Below are 17,434 nucleotides of genomic sequence, written 5' to 3' on the forward strand. Positions count from 1 at the left end.
CAGCCCTATTTTTTTGGTATAAATAGAAGTTCCTGACAAAGTCAATAAGCATTGATGCAGTAAACAAATTTATGTGGTGCTTTTATGCATTTTAAACTTACAAACGGGTCGGTGCCGACCCTAACACCATAGGAAGGTTAGAGCGTAGCTAGCAAGTAATAATAATAATAAACATAAACAAATATTTAGAATACCCTAAGTATACTTCAACCGTTTTAATATTGCCTGTATGACAGAATGAATAATCATCATAGCATACTTCGCTGGATTTTAACAATCCGCACTGATTGTCACTTGCGGGTTGCTGTAGTTTCAATTGTATTACTCGGGTATGATGGCTGCTCCGGAACCGCAGCCGCGTTTTGGTCAATCGGTGAAAGGTTTACTGTCTGAGAAAGTAGGGTCTTGCAGTGGGGATGTCATTACGCTTACTCGACAAGTCCTGAAAGGATCCCGTAGCCAAGAGGTAAAGAAAAAAGAAATAGAGCCCATGTGTCAGTATTTGTGTGTCATGTCGTTTGCGGGCTACGTCGCTTGTGTATTGACCTGCGCACTGCGTCATATTGCCTTAGCTAATAAAACAAACAACTAGCATGTTTTATAACAATTTCTTTTATTTTTCAGCTGCTTGGTCAGGCTGCACGAAATATGGTAATGCAGGAAGATGCCATACTTCATTCGGAGGATGTAAGCCTGCCGTACTTCCCAACAGCCTCGTATTTGTTTGCAATGTAACTTTTGAACGCTGTCATCTATTAAGTCGTGTAGCTTGCAGTGCATACTTAAGGAGTACATAATAAGTCATGCGTGTATGACAGTAGTGAGGTACTTACAGTTGTTTCTTTCCCTTGTTTTTCGTGGCAGATTTATTTATTGATTATGATTAAGCCCCACAATAAACAACCTCTTCTGACCCCCCCCAGGAAACGTCATGTGTTTTGTCACTTGCTGTTTTTTGTCATCAATAAATAAATATAATTTCCTTCAACCTAACTATTCAACATTTTCACCAGCAGTAACTGACAGTTTTGAGGGATAGAGGTATGCAGTCTGTAGCATATATAGGGATGTGCAATACTACTTGTATTTTTTTGCTTTGCTTTTGGTTTGTCTCCAGTTTGGCATCTTCAAACATTGAATGACTTTTGATACTAAATACATTTTATTCCTATGTAATGTAAACAAATGATCATTAATATTTTGCCTTTTTGGCAAGAATTCTATTCTGAGATATTTTGCCATATTCAGAGAGTTCAGCAGAGTTCCAGACTTTCAGATTTTGTCAAAAAAATGCAGGACAGTATGAGCATTATATAGCCTTTCTAGGAACTGTTAACGCTGTGATAAAGGGGGACTGGATCACATTTACAGTGTATTCCAGATTTCTTAACTCTTGGCAGCGTGTGCTAAGTGGTTTCATTTGATTTTTCTGGTTTCCGCAGAGTTTAAGAAAAATGTCAATTATAACAACACACCTGCAGTATCAGTAAGTGATTGTGAGTTTTTTTATTTATTCACAGATATATACTAGGCTGCCATAATTATTGGCTTGTGGTAATTGTTGACTTGTGCTTATTGTGAATTATAGTAGAACTGCGTTGATTCAGTGTATGTGTTTTCACATAATTTTGTCTCTGGTCTACCAGGCAAGAAGCCATACAAAAAAAGTGAGTCAAAATAATGGGTGTTTGACTGTTAATAGATATTTTGCATATGTGACTACAAGACAAAACACTGACCCTCTGTATCTTAAGTACACAGGCGAGGTTAACCTTATTTATCTTCGTTACAGTGTGGAACACTCTAGAAATCTTCAGGACCAGCTGAGGCACTCACTGAAATGAAGACCAAGCTGCTTTTAATCTGGATTCAAAGTTTCCTGACTTCTGATTTCTGCGGGTCAGGAAATCTCCTTGTACAGGCTTTGCCCGTGCCGTGTTTGGCCTTGTGGTTTGTACGATGTTTTTGACTCTGCATTACAAACAAGATGCTGAGAAATGGATCCTGTATTTCATTCAAATTCATTTTTGTTTTAAGTCTCGAAAGGTTTTAAGGAAAGATGTCTGTAGTTTATTAAAAGGCGTATTTGGTCTTGCGTCAGTTCGCCATTTGGTGAAATGTGTTTATGAACTTTCAACTGTCATTGAAGGCAGAGTTTATGTCCCTTATGTACTTGTTTAAATATTAAATAGCCACTTCGAAAATGTCTACATATATATATATAAATAGTTTGGAGACATTGTGAAGTGTCCTTTTTGCTTTTCTGCAGCTGAGTGGAATCATCTCTGTGCATTAGTCCTCGGTTTATAACTGAATCGAGCATCAGTCTTGTACAATCTGAGGATGATGAAGACAAACATGGTAGTAAATTATATACAGCACTGACACATCATAGCTATTAAAAATACTGAGGAACTGTGTGATCCCTGATATTTGTGCAATCTGTGTTAGGATAAAAACGTACATCTTATTTACATATTAAGTATGCAGTAATCTTCTCCTGTTAGTCAAAACATTTAAATAACAGTGCTATGAACCCTCTTTACCCCTGAATGTTTTGAATCATGGTACATCGAAATATGATACACTATCACGAGACTGTGTTATTAGTGAGTTTATCACCAAAACGCCAAAGTCTAAAGAGAAGCTACCGGATTTATACTTATTAGTAGCCGCGATTTCTCCATGGACAATCCACAGCGTACGATTGCCTATATACGCATCGCTTATTTGAAGTTGTGAAATCTCTACCCAAATAGGACCAGCAACATGGTATACATGAAAACTAATTATTAAACACTACACACCTCGTATTCAGTTTTGTCCAAACATACTACTTCCGGTGTATGCGAGTGCTCGGCGCAAAGGGGCAATGATGGAGTACGAACGGAGGTAATCAGGAATGTATTCCTAACACTAATGTAAAATTACTGAAGTCGCTACATTAATGCAGTTTTTCTGATGCTGTAGCTTAAAGATTACATCTTGAGATTTAAAAAAAGATATATGTGCATGACGCACTGTTTTCTAAATTCCTAAAGCTCTGCGTTGAATATAGTTCTTGCGCTTAACTATTGCGCTCCAGTACTTTAGATGACAGGACTTGTAGCGCATGTCTTTTGACGTTTAAGGGAATTTCGAACTCATTTATTGATACAGGCTACAAACTGGCTCCCGCGATGTTTAATGTCAGCAGAGCTGTCAATCTTTGTTCATGTTACAGCTTATGCACCATATATATTATGTACTCTGTATAAATCATCACTTTTCGTCGTGATCAACTTTGTCTGTTATAAACTAACCTGTAATTTAGACTCATTGTATCCTGTTCCTTCGGCGTTTCAAATGCACTGACACGTTTGTTACCTCATAGTTGAACACTTGGCGAAACTTTCACGCGTCTTATCTGAATGAAATTTTACCATTTTCAGCCAGCCTGAAAAGGGTTATTCGGATAAATCGACGGTCCATGACGATGTAAAGGTATCATATCAGATTTCGTCTTTTGTGAAAATTAAAGATGACAATTCTAAATGAAAATGCTTATTATGAAATGTGTTGCCATGAGTACAGTAGTTATTTTTTTACTTAAAAGACACAACTAAATGATGATTGTATTTTTTATTAAACATAATCACTCCTCCTGTAGGAATACTATGGTAAACTACTTAAGAAAACTGAAGACCTTAAGAGTAATGCGTGCATGACTGTGGCTAAACCAGTGACGTCGGATATCCGTAAAGCTTTGGAAGAGGTGCATCCAGATGTGAGTGACAGGTATGCTGTCCAATCATCACTCAGATATGTATGCAGAATTTTCTGTCCAAAAATGTTATTGGATTGTGGGGGGAGACTAGAGGAAACCTCGCGAGGACATGGGGGGAACAATTAAGCAAACTCCAAACATACTTGTTCCCCATTGCAGGCCTTTAAATATATAAAATACTTAAAGTCAGGTATTAAAACATAGAAGTCGTTGCATTTTTTTTACTCAGCTTCATTTTAATTGCTGCTGTCATTGACAAAGTGTAAATGTCACTCAGTGTGTTTTTCTTTTAATCAAGGCTAACCAGTGCCAGCAGGAGTTCTGCTAGAGGTTTTGGGCCCCAAGAAGGCCTTTAACACAGCATGGGCTCCCAACTCAGACCAGTCCAATTATGTTCTAAATTTTTTGGGGCCCGTAGAATTATCCTAATTTTCCCCTATTTACGGCACCCCCTGAGGGCCATACCTGTGGCCTTAAAACACTTCATAGCCTTTTGAAAACCCTCCAGAGCAAGCAGGCCCTAAAAAAAATAAGTCTCATTGGGTGATGTGATGCTTTGATGGGTGTCTGTTAGGTGGACAACTTTTTTCTCTCCATTTCCTCTCTCAAGGTACTATGGGTGCGGACTGGCTGTCCCAGAATCCATCGAAGGCTGCCGGGTGTTGGATCTGGGCTGTGGTAGCGGACGGGATTGCTACATGCTGAGCAGGCTGGTGGGAGAGAGGGGCTTTGTCACAGGCATTGACATGACCGACGAGCAGGTATGGAGCGAGACAAGACGCAGCGCCTCTAACCCTCCCTCTGGAAACCAGGGGGCCCCATAGCCTCTCACATCTAGATTTCTTTCTTTCAGTCGTTATGTCACAGAATTTTTATCTTTCAAGTCCACCCTTACCGTGGCAGTAAGCGTTTACATGGATAAAACACACTTACGAATGATTTTTTAAAGAAATGAAATAAAAAATAGTTTAGATTTCGCTTGATAGTATAACTGACATGTTTTATTACCTAATTAATGTATTTTCAGTTCGATAGCGACATGTTTTATGGATTATAATCATGTACTTAGCTCGATAAAAATCATTTCACTGACGTTTACTAGATTAATAACATAGGCCTACATTTAGCTAGATAGCGACATGTTTTATTGATTACATACATTTATTTAGCTCCACAGACACATGTTTTATTCATTATTACTCTTTCTTTAGCTTGGTAACATCAGGTTTTCCTAAATAGCATGATTTTAATAATTATTACCGTGATAAATCTATAATATTAGGGATTTTGCTTTACATGTGATATGCAAGATGCATTTAATTGCAGACCTAATTATATTATACGTAATCTACATTTTTAGGCACAGTCTGAAGCTGTAGCTATAAATACTACCATGCTGATTAGTTATATATGGAGAATTATTGTGTTATAAAGTTATAAGTTAGTAAGAAGGGTACGCACAGATACACTCTGCTCAGCGACCATAGCAGCGAACAAAATTATATAATTTGCTGCCTACTGAAGCATTACAGCCGTTGTTGCAGCTATGCTACACTATGGCGGTATAAGAAAAATTCATATCAAAATAGGGAAATTACATAAAATTTAATTAAATTGAATGTAAACACCTTTGGTTTGTTCCTGACACTAACCCTTGTGTCTGCTGTACATCATTTTTTTATAGTTACAAGTGGCTAGAAAATACATTGAATATCACGCACAGAGGTTTGGTTATAGAAAGCCGAACACAGAATTTGTCCAAGGATACATTGAGGACTTAGAGGATGCTGGACTGAAGGAAGGCTTCTATGATATTATAATGTGAGACATCTTTCTTATTTTGAATGTGTTTGTGGCTTATATTTGAATAATTAATTATCGTTGATGGGAACGTGATTCCTTTCGCCAAATGTTTTTCTACGCTATTATTCGCAAACTTAAACTTTAACGAAGAAATGTGTCAGAACATCTTCCAGTAAGCCTTATTGCCATCAAGGACAGCCCTTTCAAAATCTCCATTCATTCTGACTAAACAGCAAAGTTATGTCTGTCGTTAAAGTTAATGAATTGTATTTGATATGCAATTTTATTGACAAAATTGTTCCATGTGTTTGATATAGATCAAACTGTGTAGTGAATTTGTCTCCAGACAAGACCAGCGTCCTGAAACAAGCTCACCGTGTCTTAAAGGTACAGAGTTTTGAAAAAAATTCACAGTATAATATTAATGTGTGATGAGTATGGAAAGAGTAACACATCTGATTATCGGTGATTTTTAGTGGGTGGATAGAACAGTTTAATAAGCTTGACAATGATGTGAATGGATGTTGAGGACTTTTACTTTCAGAATGGCAGGGAGATGTATTTTAGTGATGAATGTTCAGGACTTTTACTTCCAGGAAGGTGGGGAGTTGTATTTTAGTGATGAATGTTCAGGACTTTTACTTTCAGGATGGCGGGGAGTTGTATTTCAGTGATATCTACTGCAACAAGGACCTTCCAGCAGAGATCAGGACTCACAAAGTCTTGTGGGGTATGAGCAACCGATTGTTCACTTGGAGTGAAATAGCAGCAGTCATCTGCCGCTCGTTTTCAGCTTACATCTTGATCTGAGATATTTGAAGGGCATGAGCACATTTTTTCCAAACATTTACTAAGTTTCAGGTTGTTGGGAATCTTGGGAAGTGGAGGTTGAGGTGCCCTTGCGCAGACGAGAACGATAGATGATAAAGGAAAGGTATGTGGCTTTCTAGGCGAGTGCATCGGGGGGGCGCTGTGTTGGGAGGACCTGATGCGGCTGGCTGGAGAAGTGGGCTTCAGCACCCCCCGGCTGGTGACTGCCACTGCTGTGACCGTGGGCAATGAGGAGCTAGAGAACCTTCTGGGTGAACGAGACTTTCTGTTTTCAGGATGCTTTAATGAAAAATATCAGTCAAAAGTTTGGACGTGCCAAGCCGCCTATAAAGGAGAGTGGTAGAATGTCGCATCCCATGACCTGCCCACTTGACCTAAGCATTGTAGAAATGGTTTTGGAGGAGATTGACTAGAGAATGAAAGAATAGCAGCCAGTTAAGCTCAGGATATATATGGGACCCCAGAAGGAGCGTTCTGTGAGGGACCAAGCAGTAAGGCAACACAAACACAAGAGCTTGACTAAAGAAATAGGGCTTTATTGACCAAAATACAGACAGTGACAAAATTCAAAACCTTAATAACAGGGCCCATAAAAGAGGTCTAAAAAACCAACAGAACTTAATATCACAAAGCAAGATAATTGATACAAACTGACCTTCATATAAGGAGATGTGAGGGAACGTATTTAGTGGTTTGGCCATACCAATTAATACACAAGATATTAATTGAAACAAACATGAGGGAACTTATATAGTGGTTTGGCTAAACCAATTAACACACAAAAGGGGTAAACCGAATGAACACTTCATATAACTCAAAGCAAAACACAGCTAAACCCGAAATCCCCCCTCTTGCCATGGCAGCACATGGTTCAATCCTGCTCCAAGGGTTGTTCTTTTAAGAGTCCTCTGCGCTCAGTCACACCTTTATACCGACTTGGAAGAGACCATCCCCCACAACCAAAATAACTGCAAAATCAAAATATTAATTAAGCTACCACTGCACATATCCCTAGAATATCAATATATGAACACTGCACATAAAATATAAGTGGTAAAGCACATCAACTGAAAACATAAATAATCAACTAAGGATGTGAGAGAATGTTTAAGATCTTACTGTGTGGCTGTAGCCATCACAATCCCAAGATGCCACCTCATGAAACTGGCATGAAGAAGACTGTAGGGTCTGCCAGTCTCTGGAGCAGTTCAGGGGCGGCATCACTCTGCCAATTTCAGGATTTGAACCATCAACCTTCTAAGTTCTAACCCACTGAGTTGCCCCCCCGCCACCAAAGAATTTTTTTTTGTTTAATGCTTTTTTGGTCAGTACCATAATTCTATATATGTTATTTTATAAATTTGATGTATTTATAATTGTTCTAAGATGTAGAAAACAGTACAAATAAACCTTTCTATGGGTAGCTGTGTCCAAACTTCTGACTGATGCTGGAGGTGCTGGTTTTTAGAAGGTGTGACGGCTTCCTGTGAAACAGGAGCCTGTAGTAACATTTAATATGCACAACCTGCACACCCTGTCTGCCTCAGACGTTGTAAAGTCTTTGGGATTAAATGATCATCTTTCCCTTTTAAGGTAAACATTCTAAAATAGATTTAGTTCATTATTTTGAGATTGGATTGTCTTACTAGTAAAATGATTAGTAATGTTTAATGAGTGAAATGCACTCACTATGCACACTATATATTGAGGCTTATTTTGATTTATTGATACTATTCAAGTATACTCCCTTTACATATACAGCTCTGAAAAAAATTGAGACCACTATATTTCTTTAAAAATCTGCATTTTAAAATCCTAGTTCAATCCTGGTTCTGCCGGCAGAAGGCTACACTGAGCGGCAGGCTACTTCCAGGCTCAACGTTTCTAAGACAGCAGCACACAAGAACTTAAGATACTGGAAGCACCAGCCAGGTAGCGGGCGGAAGTGAATGCTAGAGATGACCATCAGCTTATCCAACAGTGCCTCATAAATCAGAGGATGACCTCAAGTGACCTTCACAAAGAATGGGAAGCATTTAAGTGTAGGTGTGCAGTGCTCTGCTAGGACAGTTCATATCAGGCTCCTAGAAGCAGGACTGAAATCTCATAAAGCAAGGAAGAAGCCCTTCATTAATATATCAATATATTCATATACAGCACCCTCCATAATTATTGGAATTGTAAATATGTGTAAAAAAGGGTTTGAAAAAATCTACCTTTCAGTGAAGTAGCTTCATCTCACGCTGAAAAAATAAGAAAAATCCAACCTTTCTTTAAAATAAAATTATTCAAAAAAAAAAAAAAAACAAATCCGTCAAGAAATAATTATTTTCAATAAAAACACATGTGCTATGATTATTGGCCCCCCTGCTTTTAATACTGTGTACAACCTTCCTTTGCCAATATAACAGCACTGAATTTATAACATTTAATAAGCTTGGAGAATACCAAGCAGGGTATCTGAGACCATTCCTCTTTACAGAATCTCTCCAGATCACCCAGGGTCCGGGGCCTCTTGTGCTCTCTCCACTTTAGCTCAGCTCACAGGTTCTCAGTGGGGTTCATGTCAGGGGACTGAGATGGCCATGGCAGAAGCTTCATTCTGCGGTCAGCTAACTATTTTTCTGTTGATTTGGACATGTGCTTAGGATCACTGTCCTGCTGGAAGATCCAGTATTGGCCCAACTGGATGGCTCAGTTTTAGTTTCCTGGCACAGGAAGCAAAATTTTGATTTAAAATATCCTGATATTTCCTGGAGTCCATAATGCCATGTATCATAACAAGGTTTCCAGAGCCTTTGGAGGAAAAACAGTCTCACATCTCAGAACCTCCACCATATTTTAGTTGGGATAAGGTTCTTTTTACTACAGCCATCCTTCTTTTTTACACCAAACCCACCTTGAATGTTTGTTACCAAAAAGCTCCATTTTTGTTTCATCAGACCATTGAATCTTGGTTCCAGTCAAAGTTGTAGTAGCATTTGACAAACTCCAGGTGTTTACGTTTGTGGTTAACTGACAAAAAAAGGTTTTTTTCTGGCATATCTTCCGAATAATATGTTAGAATGAACGGTGGCGTCTGACGGTTTTTTTCGGAGACGTGGTAACCTCAAGATTTGAATCTGTCTTGTAATTCACCACCAGAGATCCTTGGGGATTTTTTGCCTCTCTTACAATCTTCATCACTGTATGTGGGTGTAAAATAAACTTGGGTCCTCTTCCAGGCAGGTTTGCAACAATTCCAGTTGTTGTTCTTTTTTTATTATTTCCCTAACGGTAGAAATGGGCATTTTCAGGCGAGTAGCTATTTTTCATACCCAGTCCCTGACTTATTAAGGTCAACACACTTCTCCCTTATTTAGTTCGTATGTTCTCTTATCTTTGCCATGTTGATGGACGACTAAGGGAATTTGGTCTCTGTGTCACCTCAAGTGTGTACCCCAGTTAATCAGGAAGTCATGGATGACAGCTTGAAGGTTCCTTTTCACTCCAATCAACTCAAAGATGTACAATTTACATGGGAAACATGCTTCAGTAACATTGTGTTCACTGTAATTTCCAGGGCTGCCAATAATCGTGGAACATATGTTTTTGTTAAAAATAATTATTTCTTAATGAAGGATTTGTTTTACTTTGAATAAATTTATTTCAAAGAAAGGGTGGATTTTTCTTATTTTTTTCAGTGTGAGATGAAGCTATTTCACTGAAAGGTAGATTTTTTCTAACGCTTTTTACAAATTTTTACAAGGGGTGCCAATAATTGTGGAGGGCGCTATATATATATATATATATATATATATATATATATATATATATATATATATATATATATATATATATATATAGAGAGAGAGAGAGAGAGAGAGAGAGAGAGAAATAAGTGAAACAAAAAATTGTGCTGTGGTCTCTTAATTTTTTCCAGAGCTGTACGTTGATTAGTATTTCTTATAAGTCAGTAAACTGAAATATCTGAGAAAAGTTTCATGCATAAAATGAAATTAACTGGTTTTCTTATTGTAAAACCAATCTACATTTAAAACGGAATCCAAAGTTTTGAGGCTGCACATATTATTATCTAAGTTTTACAGATAGTAAAATTAAATTATGGAATATGTATTCCCCTTATTGAAGTTCCTGGTACTTGTTGCTCTCTCTGATCTTCTTTCATCAATGTAGGCGAATACAAGTTTGTCTCTGCAACGTATCGCCTCTTCAAGATCCCGAGAAGTGCTCCACACACAGGGTGTCTCGTCATATACAACGGGAACATCACTGGTTTGGAGGATTCCCTGAATTTTGATGCCTACCATACATTTAAGGTTTGAGTTTTCATTAGCTTGTTCTAGTATTATTTGGTATTTATGTGAACAAAGGAATCAAATTAAATGCTTATGTTAAAGGACCTTCACTGAAGTACAGTGTCCAGTATAAACCTCCTGCATCTTGTACAGGTGAATGCAGTGGTTCCCGTTGATGGAGAGCTGGCCAGCATCTTGAAGACATCTAGGTTTGCTGAAGAGTTTAGCTTCCAGCATTGCTTGGCAGATCAGCCTAGCTCTTCATGCGTGGGCCCAAAGGTTGGTGCTGGTGAAAGATATACTTGTACTGTCCTTGAAGGGCTTTTATGTGGTAAGCATCCAGAGTATTACCAAAACCTCCAACAGCGTACTGTTTCTATGCAACATAAAGAGAGGTCACACCAATAATGAATCTACTTAGACTCATTCTTGATGTTACGGTTGGGGAGCTCACCAAAGAGGGATCTTTGAACTCTGTTTCAGTGGCATCTTCGAAATTTTTCACAAATCAAACGGGTTTTCAGAAATGTATTCTTTGTGAAATTATTCAAGGCCGCGGAGAGTTAGATAGCGTTGCCTCTGATTAAGCTAGAGCTCGGCAGACAGCTGAAGTTCCCAGAGAGATTCACAAGCCGGGATTGGCTGATCGTCTCCAAGACAACTTGGCATAATGAAAATGCGGCTTTGCCATCCAGCACTTGCTTCCCCATCTCTTGAGCTGAATCTAAGGTGAAGGATAGAGGTGGAGCATCTTCTTTTTTTGAGGGGGAAGGGGGCAGCTAAACAGGGGTATGTTTCCCAAAAGCATAATTGCGATAGCAACGATAGCAACTTTCATAGTATGCGACTGAAAGGTTCCAACTATATAAGTTGCTAACGGGACCTGAACCCCAGGATGCTTCCTTGAAATGAAGTAAATAAATATGTGACAATGCTATTTCTGCTTAAATGGTGACACGCATCTGTCCATTTTATCCCTGCTGAAACCAGACCAGCATGATAATGATCCAGAAGAGCCCATGAGATGTTCACTGTATAAAATTAATACATCCAATCATATCTGCATCAGTTAATGCATATTTAATAATATCTGCATATTTCATACCGTTATATATGATATTGCAATCATTAATATATTTCGTTTACATGCATACAATGTACATGCATGCAAGATATAACTGTTGTGAGAGCTTTAACTTTTGAAAATTTTGCCTGAGAAGGTCATGAATTATTTTTGCAGTGGAAACCCAACTCCTGACATTTATATATATATATATATATATATATATATGTATATATAACTAGCAGTGACCTCCAACCGAGGAGTACCGCCGGATGAAGAGGCGAAGGTCAAACAGCTGTCTACCCTAAACGTATAAAGAGGCCAGCAGTTTGGGAACCTTGAATAAAAGGAGAAAATGTTCTCCATTCAGACACTGGAATGCTGACTTATCAGTTTGCATGGCCTTTGGAAGCAGTACAATCAGAAAGGAGATAAGTCTGCAAGATACAGTCCTGCATAATGCATTTAATTATAAACTAGTGTAGATTGGTGAAAATACACTGCCGAACCGCTTTCTACGAAGAGTATAAGTGTCCTGCAGTGTGGGTAACAGCTCCTGCTGTTTGTTTATTTGCACAGTGGACAGTTCATCAGAATGACTTGTATGAATCATGATTTTTGCCTTTTATAACAGTTTTCCCCAACCCATCCACATTTTGCACATTTTCACTGTTACTGGGTTCCTGAGGATCAGATTGGGAAACATTGTTTTGTAGTTTAGTTAAAACCATCGTCCTCAGTAGTGCAGTTCCTCAGAGAATATAAGTATAATATTATAAATATAAGTCTGTGTGTATGTGTTGTTCTGTATGGCTTACAGCTTGTTCTCTTAGCTGTGGGCACTGGAGGGACCCAGCTTGGTCGGTCTAGCTGACATGGATCTCCCTCTTGTGGACAAACCGTGAAGTGCTTTAACATTAGTTTTGATGAACAGCGATTTCTAATTTTGTCGCAGCCAGATAAATAGGAAATGTTTATTTATTTGTATTAATCTCAAAACTATGTGCATTTGTGGACTCCTTCTTTAACAGCGTCGGCTTACATTCTAGCATCGAACCACAGCATCCTTAATCTAGGCTCTCCCTCCGCTATACGTCTGTAAGGCTCCCTCTCGTCCCAGTTTATCCTCCTGTTTTGTATTCCTGTTATGGTTTCTCCTGAGTACGCTAAGCTGGCAGGCTGGCAGCCCCCCCCCCCCCCCCTATTTGTACCCCCGTCCATAAGCAGCAAGCCCACTCACACAGCCTGTACCGCTGGTCAGATACTTGTCCTTATTGGTACACTGAGATGTCTCGTCGTACGCCCCGCACTGGGCGTCCGACTGCCCCACTCCCGTGCACAGCTCTGATTTGTCCTTTGTGAGCTCTCATGTGCCAGTTGACTAATTGTCCCAGATTTGGCAGCAGACCGTAAATGGACATTTTTCCATGGTGATACATGGCCCTGAATCAGTCTGGCCCTTCCATGGGAAACAGGGATTACAGACAAACCAACAGGAAATGTATCAGGTTTAAAACTTGACTAATGAGTATTTAAAATATATTGTACAATATACTTGTCAAGGGGCGGCATGGTGGTGCAGTGGTTAGTACTGTTGCCTCACACCTCTGGGACCTGGGTTCGAGTCTCCGCCTGGGTAACACGTGTGTGGAGTTTGCATGTTCTCCCCATGTCGTCGTGGGGTTTCCTCCGGGTACTCCGGTTTCCCCCCACAGTCCAAAAACATGCTGAGGCTAATTGGAGTTGCTGAATTGCCCATAGGTGTGTATGTGTGTGTGAATGTGCCCTGTGATGGGCTGGCCCCCCATCCTGGGTTGTTCCCTGCCTCGTGTCCATTGCTTCCGGACCCCCCGCGACCCAGTAGGATAAGCGGTTTGGAAGATGGATGGATGGATATACTTGTCAACTCAGGAAATTCTATAATTTAATATATAAATTTTCATTCAGTAACTAGTTTTTTTTCACAACCCATCAGTTAGGGCATGTACTTAAGTATTAATGTAATGTACAAAATGTGTTAAAACAAAATTGTTACTTATCCCAGACAGTGACCTGGAACCCTTTTGAGTTTGAGAATCTGGAGGCTTCTAGGCCGTGCTGTGGAGACCCAAAATCCTGCTGCAAGTGAGGATATCAAACATCGCCGGCCGCAGTGGAGGATGGTCCTGCCCACGGTGTTAATTTTAATCCTGTGATCAGTTTCGGCTCTGTAGAACAGTCTTTGAATACACCCAGTGGCCGCTCAATTAGGTACGTCTACACGTTAATACTAACAGCCTGCTTGAGTACACAGCCAATCAGGAGGCTGTAACTGAATACATATGGCACAGAGGCGGGGCCAAGCGATTCAACTGAGCATTAGAATAACTAAGACCAGGGGTGGTTTAATGTATGGGCTTACCTGGCCAAGGGGCTCTGCTACAAAGGGGCCTCTTTTACCACTGCTGCTCCCCCACACACCCCAGGGTTGAGAACTACACCAATATAGTAGACTAAAATAGTATGGGAGGGGGGGCCTGACCTTGTCACTGTGCCTCTAACTAAGACGCCTGATCTAAGAGATTTTAAATGATTTTTTGCTGCCACCCCTGGTGCTTCTAGACACCATTCTGGCTTGAATGCCTAGAATTTACAGGGATTAGCATGATGAAGGAAAACATCCTGTCAGCGGCACCTCTGTCGTTGAAAGCGCCTTAATGAGAGGTTAGGGGACAATGGCCAGACTAACAGGGAGGTAAAAACTATAAAAATAACAGCTCAGAACGGCAGTGGTGTGCAGAAAGGCATCTCTGAACTCGCCAACCCTTGAAGTAGTTCAAGAAACAGGATGGAGGCCGCGCCTGGTGCTATGTAGGTGTACCTAATAAAATGGCTACTAAGTGTAAATTATTTTTATTATGAGTGATTAACCTGTAACTGTGTTAAATTCAAACTGTTTTGATTTTTCAGTTTGATTCTGAGATATTTTAATCAAAATAAGATGAATATAAAGTCAAATATAGGTAAATGCACCTAAGGTTGTTCATGCAAACTGATGAAAGATTCATTTAAAAAATTAAATTGTGCAGTGTGAGTTATATGTTGGGAAGCCAAGAAGAAATTTAAAATGTTTGTCTGTTAGCATGTCTGTGTAATTTCAGTTATTAAATTTCAAAAGTTAGAAAACGTTTCGTATTATTTTTATATACAACGACCGAACATCCATTCTGATGGTTGTGATATTAGTGTGCTGGAGGGGGTTAAGCTATGGGGGCCGAAGCCTGTAGATGAAGCACCCCTTGGTGAACAGGCGTCTGGAGTGAGGCCAGGCAGAGTGCAATCCAACAAAGACCCCCATGAAAGGTACCAAGAAAAGCCGAGTACGCTGCCAGCAATAGGGATACTGGGACCCACCCCTTTGAGCCAGACCTGTGGCTGGTGTTTGCTGGCCAAGCTCAGAAATGGCTACGTGGATCTTTGAGGACTCACCAGCCACGGGGTGAAAGGTGAAGGTCGGGTGTCGGTTTTGGTTGCACGATTGAAAAGGACTCGGATGTATCAAACAGTGGCAGTGGATTTTAATGTCTTTAACGTGGAACATTCAGAGGGACCCTGAGCAAGGTACTGCCCCAAAGCACTGCTCCCTGGGATATGGATTAAATGCAGAGGACACATTTTGTCGCTGTGCACTGTGTGCTGTGGTGTGTCAACAATGACCACTGATCACCAAATTAATTAAGTTAAATTCTCTCACTGGTGGGGAAGGACCCCGAGCTAGTGCAGGAGATAGAAAGGTATTAGCTTGGTATAATAGGCCTTAAACCCATGCATAGGATTTATGTGGGTTTTATAACCAGACTTCTTAATCGAGGGTGGTATCTCGTACTCTGGAGTGTCCTTTCTTGAAAGACCAAGGCTGAGGGCTGTGCAGTTGTGAAATTCTGTGAAAATTGTACCTGGTTTTTATGTAAATGCACTGAACAGAAGTTAGCATTACTTAGCCTACTTAAAGTGGATACATGCCTGTAAAGGAATGCATGAATGGGGAGGCTCATGGGAGTGTACTTGCACAAAAATGTTCTGAGGTCAGAATGAAAAATGATTGGTTCAGAGAGATGATCAATCAGATTGTAGAAGAGATGGATGCAAGCTTCTAGAGGAGGTGGGATCAACCAATCAGATGTCTTATTTCCTCCTGGGCTCATGCATGTCCACTATGACAGAACAGTCGTGGATAAGTATGCAGGAAGCGTCATGCCCATACCTACCATTGAGGATACCGAGGTCAGTTATATCCAAGAGTCAAGTGTGATTGTCAAAGTCAGGCAATTCGTGTGACTGACATTTTCCATTATTTCTGTGATGTGGGCTCAACTTGACCCAAACAGTAGCTGTAGCGTTAAAATGAATCTGATATATGCTGATCCTACTTCTGTTTAAATGACATATTCTGCAAACCCATATCTTTGATAATTACACACAGAAGGACACTGTCAATGTAGGATCATTTGTTCCAGCGGTGTCGCTTTTTCAAAGGGTGCGATACACCGCACCAGATACGCCCAGTATTCTGTTGTGTGTGACGCTGCATTGGTCGAATCAAGCCAACCAATCAGGGCTCTTCCCGCCAGGAGGAGGGAACATTGACTTATCTTTCTGACATTTGCCCTGTACTTCACTTCCTAGTGTCATGGTCCACTGTGACTGATTGTTGGGAGTAATATACTGTAAGTTTAATGTTTCCAAGGAATAAAACTTGCGATGTTTTCAGTTAGTCACATGTATTACAAAACTGCAACGCTTCATTATGAAAATCTTGTGGCTCAGTGGGCCAAGCCTCTGTGCCTGTGAGCGGAAGGTTGCTGGTTTGAAGCCAGCCTCAGCATGTCTGTGGGTGCTTGAGCAAGACCCTTCACCCCCCAGATCCCCGGGTGCTCTTATGGGTGGCTGCCCTTTGTGACCAGCTTGCTCTTATCTACAGAATTTCCCCACTGGGATCAATAAGAAGTATCAATTATAATTAATCAAAAACTGCAATGGTTAAATGGCAAAGCTTCCAGTTAATGAATGATAATTTCCTCTATATACGTTTGTGGTATATCTGGCCAAAAAATAAACTAAAATCAAACAAGCTCAGGGGTCATTCAGCAAAATATTACTTTACACTAAACCAGTTATAACCAATTGACAAATATTTTTACCAAATGGTGGCCTTTTGAGTAGTCAGTTCCCTTATCATAAACCTTTAAAAGCACTAAAAATGAATGGCAAATTTTATGTGATTCCCAAGCTCCTATATGCAAGTGCGAATATATAGTGTGTTACGACGTACTCAGAACAGGTTCTGTCTTCTGACGCTTGACTCAGCTAAACGGCCAATGATGCATCCTGTCGCCCACAGCTCCCTTATGTTGACTCCTAGTAAATCTCACCACTTGTCAGCACTTTGCTTCAGCCCCTGGGTGTTTGCCTATTAGCAAACTAACTTATCATGAGAGTTTTGCTAAAAAAAATGTAGGGGATTCAGTCATTTGCCTGTACTTTTAAAAATAAGGTTGTGACTGCAGTTTTAACTGATTTAAAAATTCCAAAACAATAGTTTTAAAAGGTTTCTAAAAGCTGAATCTACGAAGAGGTTAGGAAATTGCGGGCAAATACTTGTTGGTTTTACATAAAATCCTGACTTAGTCAATT

At 39.9% G+C, this 17,434-nt stretch overlaps 2 protein-coding genes across 3 annotated transcripts; both read left to right on the forward strand.

Moving 5' to 3' along the window:
• The first annotated feature begins 302 nt into the window (after window positions 1-302).
• borcs7 (BLOC-1 related complex subunit 7) lies at window positions 303-2,241 on the forward strand. The gene is made up of 5 exons (XM_048987704.1): window positions 303-466; window positions 625-687; window positions 1,443-1,486; window positions 1,647-1,667; window positions 1,793-2,241. Exons 1-5 carry the CDS (start codon window positions 332-334, stop codon window positions 1,842-1,844), a joined length of 315 nt encoding a protein of 104 aa, XP_048843661.1. The 5' UTR covers window positions 303-331; the 3' UTR covers window positions 1,845-2,241.
• A 328-nt stretch (window positions 2,242-2,569) lies between these two features.
• Window positions 2,570-14,872, forward strand: as3mt (arsenite methyltransferase). 2 transcript variants are annotated; one of them, XM_048987698.1, is made up of 11 exons: window positions 2,570-2,892; window positions 3,432-3,483; window positions 3,650-3,777; window positions 4,377-4,527; window positions 5,451-5,587; window positions 5,887-5,956; window positions 6,218-6,299; window positions 6,520-6,651; window positions 10,577-10,719; window positions 10,852-10,977; window positions 13,806-14,872. In XM_048987698.1, exons 1-11 carry the CDS (start codon window positions 2,873-2,875, stop codon window positions 13,887-13,889), a joined length of 1,125 nt encoding a protein of 374 aa, XP_048843655.1. In that variant the 5' UTR covers window positions 2,570-2,872; the 3' UTR covers window positions 13,890-14,872. The 2 variants fall into 2 exon arrangements, with proteins under 2 accessions (XP_048843655.1, XP_048843656.1); XM_048987699.1 differs by lacking the exon at window positions 13,806-14,872 and adding an exon at window positions 11,939-13,793.
• Window positions 14,873-17,434: the final 2,562 nt, after the last annotated feature.

This window comes from Brienomyrus brachyistius, chromosome 20 (genome assembly GCF_023856365.1).
Source record: "Brienomyrus brachyistius isolate T26 chromosome 20, BBRACH_0.4, whole genome shotgun sequence".
Classification (NCBI taxonomy): domain Eukaryota; kingdom Metazoa; phylum Chordata; class Actinopteri; order Osteoglossiformes; family Mormyridae; genus Brienomyrus; species Brienomyrus brachyistius.

Bases quoted from the DNA above. Each gene is read 5' to 3' on its own strand.
- borcs7 (XM_048987704.1), top strand. From the start codon at position 332: ATGATGGCTGCTCCGGAACCGCAGCCGCGTTTTGGTCAATCGGTGAAA. The intron at 688-1,442 runs GTAAGCCTGCCG...TGGTTTCCGCAG, and splicing joins CCATACTTCATTCGGAGGAT to AGTTTAAGAAAAATGTCAAT. The intron at 1,668-1,792 runs GTGAGTCAAAAT...TCTTCGTTACAG, and splicing joins CAAGAAGCCATACAAAAAAA to TGTGGAACACTCTAGAAATC.
- as3mt (XM_048987698.1), top strand. From the start codon at position 2,873: ATGATGGAGTACGAACGGAG. The intron at 4,528-5,450 runs GTATGGAGCGAG...ATTTTTTTATAG, and splicing joins TTGACATGACCGACGAGCAG to TTACAAGTGGCTAGAAAATA. The intron at 10,978-13,805 runs GTTGGTGCTGGT...TACTTATCCCAG, and splicing joins CTTCATGCGTGGGCCCAAAG to ACAGTGACCTGGAACCCTTT.